At 17.0% G+C, this 9,991-nt stretch overlaps 1 protein-coding gene across 1 annotated transcript; it reads right to left on the bottom strand.

Moving 5' to 3' along the window:
* Positions 1-4,791: 4,791 nt before the first annotated feature.
* Positions 4,792-6,626, bottom strand: SRAE_X000079900 (Bestrophin/UPF0187 family-containing protein; the record flags this gene model as incomplete). Its single annotated transcript, XM_024645187.1, has 4 exons — positions 4,792-5,110; positions 5,233-6,046; positions 6,096-6,262; positions 6,313-6,626. The coding sequence occupies 4 exons, from the start codon at positions 6,624-6,626 to the stop codon at positions 4,792-4,794; spliced, it is 1,614 nt and encodes a 537-aa protein (XP_024510670.1).
* Between the last annotated feature and the right edge of the window lie 3,365 nt (positions 6,627-9,991).

Raw genomic sequence — 9,991 nt, 5'->3', positions numbered from 1 at the left:
AACTAAATAAATAAAATAAAAAAAAAAATAAAATTATGGTGCTATTTATATAAAATAATTTAAAAAAATTTAATAAGTTAAAGAAATAACAATAAATTAAAATTGTTAAATTTTATTTTATCATATTATTAATTGATTATATATTTTTAGGTTAAATGATACAAATAAATTTATTTTATTGTACAATTTTATTATTATTCTTGTTAAGCTGCCCTCAGGTGGCTTTTTATTTGTTTATATTTATCTTATTATTCACAAGATTTAACAATAATTATGAGAAAATTTTTCCAACTGTATTAACACATAAAGAGAACTTCAATTGTTTTTAAAATCTATTAATATTATTTTTTTTTTTCAAAATAATATCACACCCAGGAATAAGGGTATAAAAAGTTACTTAAAAAAGTAAAATTAAAGAATTTTTAATTAGGTGAATAAATGACTATTTATAGTGATAAAAAAAAGAATGAATTTCAACTTATTTTTCCTTATAAAAAAAATTATTTTTTTCTGTATTTTTGAAATAAATAGTATTGTTCGTGGATAGTCATTAGTTAATGAAAAAAGCAATTAAAATGGAATATTTATATATATATATATATTTACAGCTGAATTGAAATTAAAAACACATGCATTAATCATTAGACGAAAAATCATCTATATAATGTAATATTATATGCATGAATCAGTAAAGTTAAATTAATTAATTATTCAAAAAACTTAAAACGCCAATCATTTTTATAGTAAAAATAGTGAATGATATGAGAAAAAAAAGAATTTTTAATAATAATTTTATTGATAAGAACAATAAAAACGATTATAAAGTTTGATATAAAAACAATATTTTAAAATAATGTCTTCCTATTAACTCAAAATATAATATCATTTCATTTCTCACATAAATGTTTTTTTTTATTTCTTATCATATTCAAAGATAAAAAATAATATGTAATATAAAGTTTTGTCTTATGAGCAATATTAGAGATAAAATAATATGTATGAATGAGATAGTATATGTTCTTTTTTGCGGGAATTAATGGTAAATTTTAAGTTTAAAAAAATAACCAAAACATGTGATATATTGTATAAATTGTTTATTTTTTTTTTATTATTATTATGAAGGTAAAAAAGAAGTATGAAAATAAAAGTTCAATTAATAAGAAAAGAGATTAGGAAGGAAGTTAAATATAAGATTGATATTAATATATTATTTATTTAACTATCCATAATCCATTTTTCTTTTGTTTTTATATATAATCTTTTTTTTTTTTTAAAAAAAGTCAAAAAATATATGTTTAAGAACATTTTAAAAATGAATTATAGTATGCTATTATATATTTTGAAGAAAAATTGAAACAAATTTTTAAATATTTATAAAATTATTTTAAAAGTTAAAAGGAACCAAACAAAATATATATATATATATATATATAATACAACTATATATTTATATATAATATACCACCATATAATATTTTAGAAGAAAGAGACATTTTTATCAGATGTCATCACTTTCATAAAATAGCTTCACAAAATTTTTGTTAAAATTCATAGATAAAACTAAACAAAAAAAATACTTAATTCTCTTGGGTATTTTGTGCAATACGATAATGAAACGTTGACTATATGCCTATATAATGTTAATGATATTATAAAAGAATTTTTATATAATTTATATTTATTCTGATTACATTTCTCCATCATTGTTTTTTCCCTAATTTTTTAGTTCCACTCTTTGTTTTTGGTTTTTTTTTCCATGATAACAGAATTATAATATGTCAAATAGAACAAAGGATTATAAAAAGAAAATTGCAAAATTAGTCAAATAAAAAGTATACTAAAATAAGTATTATTTATCTTAAAAATTAAACGGCAATATGAAAAAATATATATATATATTTTTTACAAAGTATCAAATATTTACCTTTAGTATAAATTTATATAAATAATAGAATGTGACAAAAAATACATTTTTTTTTAAATAATATAATCTTGTTAACATTATATATTTTTCTATCGAATTAGATTAGTTACACGAGAATGATAAAAAGTTAACTATATGATATTATTATTTTGGCAAACCAATTTTATATACAATATTATATATACAATATATATATATATATATTGTAACATTATTAAATAATGCCATAAAAATTAAATAGTCCAAATTACATGAATTAATAAAACTTAGAGAAAAGAATGAATACTTTAAAAGCAATTTAAGCAGTCACATCGAAAATTAAGAATAATTTTTAATATATTTTAATCATAAATGAAGTATAATGATAAAAGATGTTAATTGAATAATTTTAAAAGGATGATTGTATTACTTTTTCTTTATTATTACTCTCCATAAAATAGCAATTATTGATAATTGTGAAAAGAAAATTTAAAGGCAACTTTTGTATTACAAATGAATAAATAGAAGTTAAAATAACTTTGTATAAATAAATTATATATTTGATTATTTATACTTTAACTTTTTTTTTCCTTTTAGACAACATCAAAAATTAAAATGTTTATATATTATCATAAAATATCAATTTAATATTCCATACAATAATATAAAGAAAAAAAATAATCAAACTAATAATATTATTATTAAAAAAAAATGTTATGTTAAGAAAATATTTTTAACTCAAGATTAATTAAAGGAGCAATAAAAGTTTTTTATATAATATTTTAGGAGAAGGAAAAAAAAAGAAGAGATATGAAGAGGACAAATTAAAGAGAAAATAATTTGTTGTACTTTTATGGATAAAAACAAAAAATATTTATGTGTACTTGAATGAATTTTACATATATTTAGCGTGTTATTTTATATCTATCCTTAACAAAACATATTTTATTTAGCGACTATCAAAACTATCTATATTAATGAAAGTTTTATAATTACATAGTAAAAAAGAATGTATATATATATGTTATTATAAAAAAAAAATATAATAAAAAAATATATGTAAAAATATAAAATTATTGTTGATCAAATAAAATATTGTGTTTCTGTTTAAAAGAAAAAAAAAAGGTATTGTGTAAAAAAAGAACAACATAAATTATCATAAATATTATAAGTATATAAAAAAAAATTGTTAGTAATTTGTATCTTTATTTCGTGGAAATAAAATTTAATAAATATATTCTTTGTGATGTTTTTTTTTTCTGATCATGAATATTTAGATGTAAAGTGAAAAAAATAATTAAACTAAAATATTAAAATAATAATGTGTACCTCTATAAGTAATTGATATATTATTAGTGATCTAAAAATAATATTATTTAGAAAATTTAATATTCGTACTAATACATATTTAAAAAATAAACAATAATAAAAAAATAAATATGTAATATTAAACTTAAAAAAAAAGAAAATTAAAAAGTTAAACTATAAATAATGATACCTTTCAATAAATATAATAATAAAAAAAATTAAAAAATTAGTAATTATTTTTAATATAAAAATTTATTTCTAACACCATAACAAATATTTTTTTGAAATATCTTAAATGTCATAAACATTTTTTCTGATTAATAAAAAGCTATTTAAAAGTTAATTATAGAGGAGTAAGACGGAAGTGCTTTATAAATTATAATATTTATATTAAAAAAAAATTCAATCTCTCATTTTAATAAGTTTCTCATTTTTTTAAAAAAAAGTACTATTCTTATAAAATTTTAAGAAAAAACTTTGAAATACCACAAAAAAAAATTAATGTTAGGGAGGTTTAATTTTATGAGATCTTTCTTATAAAATATTTGGTAGTAATATATAAAATAATTTACTATATACATATTTTACATAACAAACTTTTTAATGTATGATAAAATAAATTTAAATATAGATATATATTTTTTTAGAAATAAGATAATACAATTTTATAAAATAATTATATAAAAAAATGAAAATAATAAAGTAAAAGTACAATTTATTTTATGTAAGAGACAAATGAAAATATATTAATTCTTTTTTCTCATTAATAAAAATATATATAAAAAAAATAATTAGACTTCTAATAAAGGTAAATTATAATATAAATGATAGAAAATTTTTATATTTTTATGATATAATATAAACTAATTTACATAATGTTTATATCTTTAATAATTTTTACCTCCTGAAATAGATATGGAGGAAGTAAATTTAGTTATTATTTCAAAGTAGATACACCTACCATTAAATATATAATCAATGACTATTTTTCCAAGAATGTCTCATTATCTTATTTCATAAATAATTGTACTTTAAATATTATTATTGAATGACTTTTTAAATGACATATTAGAAAATAAAAAGTATAGATTAAAATAAATTTTTAATTGAGACTAATTTTTGAACTTTTATTTTTTTAAAAAATATATTTAAATTTTAGAAAAAAAAAATCAATTTATTTTAATGATCAAAGTATTTATAAACTTTTTAGAATGAGAAACAAATGTTTAAAACAGAAATTGAAAGTTTTGTTTAAAAATTTTTATTTTTTAAAAAACATTTTTTCTAAATATTATAATAATTTATGTCTGCATAACATAAATTATATATATAAAACATTCATTATTATTAATAAACTACACATTTTTAATTAAATGTAATTTTAATAATATACTATTTAATAATTTTTTTTAATTAAAAAATCGTTTTAATATACTCAAAGGTATAATAAAAAAAATCGTTAATATAGTAATAAAATAACTTTCTAATATATATATATATATATATATATATATTTCAAATAACATTTTAATAGATAATTTATTTCACAAATATATGTATATATATTAACTTCTTTTTTTTTATTTCTTATTATTTGTACCTTCTTTTTGTGACGATGTAAAAATTTTTTCTTCACTACATGTTGGAGAGGAAGGAATTGTTAACCTATCCATTATTGGTGTTGTTATAATTGGTGTACATGGTTGAATGATATCTTTTTCATTTGTTTTATCTATTTTATTTTGTGAATGAACAACTATATCTAATTTATCATCTGATATATTATCATCTTCTTCTTTAAATGTTCCTTCTAATGTTGGTCTTGAGACTTGTATACGTGTTTTATATGAAACATCAAATGGATTAACTTTATCTTCCATAAAAGATTGGGATCGTGGTCTGTAAATATTATTATAATATTATTTTAAATAAACATATATATATGTAAAAGTATATTCTTATATAAATTAAAATAAATAAATAAAGTGAAAAACAAAATAATTTTATTATGTAAAACTTACTTGTTTAAACTAAACTTTTGTTTTAATCCTCTGTAAGGTGATAGTCTACTTGTTGTTGCTCTTTCTTTATTCTTTATACTTCTTTTTATACCAATTTTATCTTCTTTTTCTTCATCATTCTCTGAAACTTGGGATTTTCCAACTTTTGATGGTTTATTATGTGGAACCATTTTAACATTTTCATCTTTAACATTAATTGTAGCACGTGTTGCTGAACCAACAAGTGGATTAATAGTATCTCCAGCTGTATCTTCTGAATACATTGCTTCTTTATTACAAATAAATTTATCCAATTTTTGATATGGTATTTCATTATGTGACATATCAACAATACAAAAACCATTTCCTGTATTTCTATCAATCATATAATTAACCTCAAAATCATCATCATCTTCACCCAATGGATTTAATAATGCTTCTGCTACTTTTAACCATCCCATATAAAATATTAATTGAAGCATTGTCATAAATGGTACATACATATCAATAATACTTTTAGTATTAAAATTATTATCAGAAATTAAAAATTGTCTAGACCATAAACATATAATAAAATAAACACGAACAGCTGTAAAGACAACTTGTGGATATGCTAATGGTACAGGAACCCAATCATAATCACATAATGAACCTAATTTTATACGATGAGATTTGATTTCATCAGTTAATTGTCTTAAACCAGGATCACTTTCAATTTTATTTTGTTTACGAAGTTCATAACATATACTAAGGCACCAATTAATAGGTATCCAATATTTTGAATATTTTGTTTGTGTTTCTTTATATAAAATTGTTTCATGAGGTTCAAAATATCCTTAAAAATTATTTTAATATAAAAATAAATTAACAATATTATGATTTACCTGCATCTTCAATACTTTGTATTGTTGGAAATCGTTTTCTAACTCTAACTGATATATCACGATAAATAAGAACTTGTGTTAGAAGAAGATATCTAACTAAATTTCTTCTTCGTATTCTAGTTTCTTCATCTGTTCCACGGACATTTAATGATATAACTAATGCTACACTAAACAAAAAATTATTTTATGTTGTTATTTTTTTTTAATTTAATCTTACGTATCAATAAATCCTATATTAGAAAAAATATTTTTCCATCTATCAACAACAATTGTAACAAAAAAACCTAACATAAATGTTAATGGAATATAATCTAATTTCTTATTACAATCATATGCAAAAAGTTCAAAAATATGCATTTGATTTTCTGTTAATAAAACACGATAAATAAACATAATTGTATAATAACATATAGTCCATATAAAAAATTCACCATAAACAGATTTCCAGATTGATCCTCTCCATCGAAATAAAAGTTTTAAAAAGGCATGGGTACTTGTTGATGAGACATCTAAATTATAAGAAATTGTCATGATAATATAAAAGGCTAAAATAATAAGATTATAAATTTTTTTTTATCAAATTATTAAAAAATAACAATTATAATATACAAAAAAAAGTAACTTTTTTTTGTTAAATATTTTTTTTAATCAAAATCAAAGAAATAAATAATAGTAAAAAATTTTTATAATTGAAATATTAAATTTCTATATTTGTTTGATACCATAAAAAAGGTGAGTCTAAATACAAAAGAAAAAAAATATTGATATAATGATTAGTTTCTAACATCAAAAGTGTTAAGGTAGGTGAACAATATATAACTATATATATATACAGGAAAAAAAATCTCCGGAAATATAAATTTTTATAATAAAAAGAAAGTTTTATTATTTATATATTGATCTTAACAGTTAAATTTTTTATTCATTAATTTTTTTTTTTGACAATTAATATAAGATATATCAAGAAATTAACTTTATACTTTTAAAATTTAATTATATTTTAAATAAAATAGTGAAGCAACAATATAAATAAAAACATTATAAAAGAAGGACATGATGATATATTATAAATACCTTTTTAAATATAACATGTATTTAATGTATAATGAAAGAAAATTAATTATCATTGAGAAGAATTTTATCTATAACTTTTATAATACATGGAATGATGTAGAATAATTTTTAGTATAAAATTACACAATAGTACTTTTTATAGGATAATTTTGTATAATCTTAATATATTTTCTTTATATTTTATAAAATGTTAACTATAGTCTTAATATTAAATAGTATATTTTAGATTAAAATTTATCAAATAATTTATTTTACTTATTTATCAAGATCAAATGTTATAACTTTTATAAATAACTAAAATTAATAGTATTATTTTTATAATTAAAAAACAAATTAAATTTTTTTTCTATAGTTATGTGTTACTTTTAATTTCGATAGAAAAATTAAAAATAAAAAAAATATTTATTTTATTTTTTTATAAAAAAAAGATCATAAAATTTAGTATAAAATAACAGGTTATTACGGTAAAAAAATGTTTTATATATAATAGAAAAAGAAAACAAAAATATTATAAAAATGAATATTAAATTTTAAAATTATTCGAAAGAAAATAGGTGAATAATAAATTAATTTCAATAATTTCTTTATCATTACTTTAAACTATTGATCAGAATTTAAACATAGATTTTGAAAAAAGATAAGCTTCTTTTAATTCAATTAAAAATTTATTATTTATTGTCATAATTTTTTTTTGTATTTCATATCAACAAAGAATTAGATGTCTTATTCATCTTCTGTAAAAATATTTAATAAAGTATTGATAAAAAAAATAGTATGGAATTTCTTTTCATTTACATTTTTTTTTGTACATTGATTATTTATTGTTAATAAAACTTTTTTATTCAAATATTAAAAAAAAAATATATTATAATTGTTAATAAATCAAATTGAAATTAAGAAAAAAAAAAACTTTAATTTATATGTTTTACTTTTAATTAAAGGTGTAATAATTTTATAATTTTAAATGTTTGTTTATATTATTATCACATATATATTTAAACAAAAACTTGTTAACCATTGTTTTTCCTGAACATTTGTTTTAGGGCATTGTTGTTTTTTTAACTAATAAAGGAAATAATAAGCCATCAGGTAAATAAACATCCATCATAATCGAAATAAATCATATTACTTTTTTTCGTGAATCATCACCTGTAAATGGATAGATGAGAATTTCTATTGTTCTTTCTCCTAATATTTATTTATTCTCACACCAACTTTTAAGTAAATATATTATTATATACAAAAAAATGAAGAAATTAATCTCTTTCCTGATAAATGATATTTATATTATAATAACGAGTATACTTTAATTAGATAATCATTACAATAATACTACAAATAATAAGTTTATTCCAACAATACAAAAGTATTTTCTTACATCATAATATACTTTTTAAAACAATATGAAATATGATTGATTTATGTAACTTATTTACAAATGAAAAAAAAATACATATTGAATTCTACTTCAAAATATAATATAACAATATATTATCAAATTTTTTTATTCTTAAGATTTATAAAAAGGCATCATTCATTATAATTGATATTTAACAAAGTTAACATGAATTACGTAACAACCCAATTACATACCATATTATTAAAATATGTAAAGGTAGAGGATAATTATAGTGATATAAAAAAAAGTTAATCAAATACATCCTATGACATAACAAATATTACCTTGACTTTTTGTTAAAGATTAAATTGTAAAAACAATTACTACCACCTAGAATTACATAAGATTATCAGGTTAAGCTTTAATATTTAATTTTCCTTTCATAAAATAACCTTTCAATTATATTTATTAGTATATATCAATTAACCTTTTATAGAATATGTAATTTGAATCCAATATTATATAAAATAATTTTATTATAATAACAATAAAAAAAAAAACTTTTTATTTTCTTAAACTTAATTTATTTTAGTACCACAATTTATATGAGTAATAAAAAAAAAGTATAATAAAAATAGATTGACTAAAATTTTAATATAATAAATTAACAATAAAAAAAAATGATTTATATAGAAATATAATTAAATAAAATATTGGCATTTTTATTAAAAATTATAAATTGATAGAATAGTTTTCATTTTAATTCTTGTTACTTTTCAATTTATAAACTAATAAAATTATTATATTGTATACTTTTTTTTTTAAAATAAAAATACCATTTTTGTTGACAATACTTATATTAAAATAAATATATTAAATAATTTTAAAATGATTTCTATTATTAAAAAAGTTATTTTATTATATTATTGTATTTGATTATTCAAATTATAGATATTTTATAACTTTACTTCTTATTCAAATAACTTTACAATTGATTTTTCATAGAAATAACATTTAAAACATTTTTTTTTATTTGTTTTCTTTTTTATATATTAAATATTTTAGATAGGTAATCATTAAAATAAATTTTACTTATTTTTTTACTCTATTAAAATAATTTATTTTATGATTTACTCAAACTTTTAATCATATACTATTTTTATTAAATATATTAACTTATAAATTTTGTTTTATATAAAGATAATCTTTTAAATCAACTATATTTTTTAATTAGATATTTCTATTTTTATAAGATTATAAAAATAATAAATATATACTTTTTTTTGGTATATTAATTTAAAAGTATTTATTATAACATTTAAAAAAAAGTTTTATTATAATTTAAATTTCTGTTTGTTAAAGATATCTTTTTCTTTTAATCTACTATGTATAAAATCCTTTTTAAGTGGTTCATATCATAATTGCTAATCGCTATTCAAAAACAAAAAAAAATAAAATAAAATAATAGATCTTTGGCATATAT

This window comes from Strongyloides ratti, assembly GCF_001040885.1.
Source record: "Strongyloides ratti genome assembly S_ratti_ED321, chromosome : X".
Classification (NCBI taxonomy): domain Eukaryota; kingdom Metazoa; phylum Nematoda; class Chromadorea; order Rhabditida; family Strongyloididae; genus Strongyloides; species Strongyloides ratti.
The sequence above is the reverse complement of the archived record's forward strand: the minus strand, read 5'-3'. Positions and strand labels throughout refer to the sequence as shown.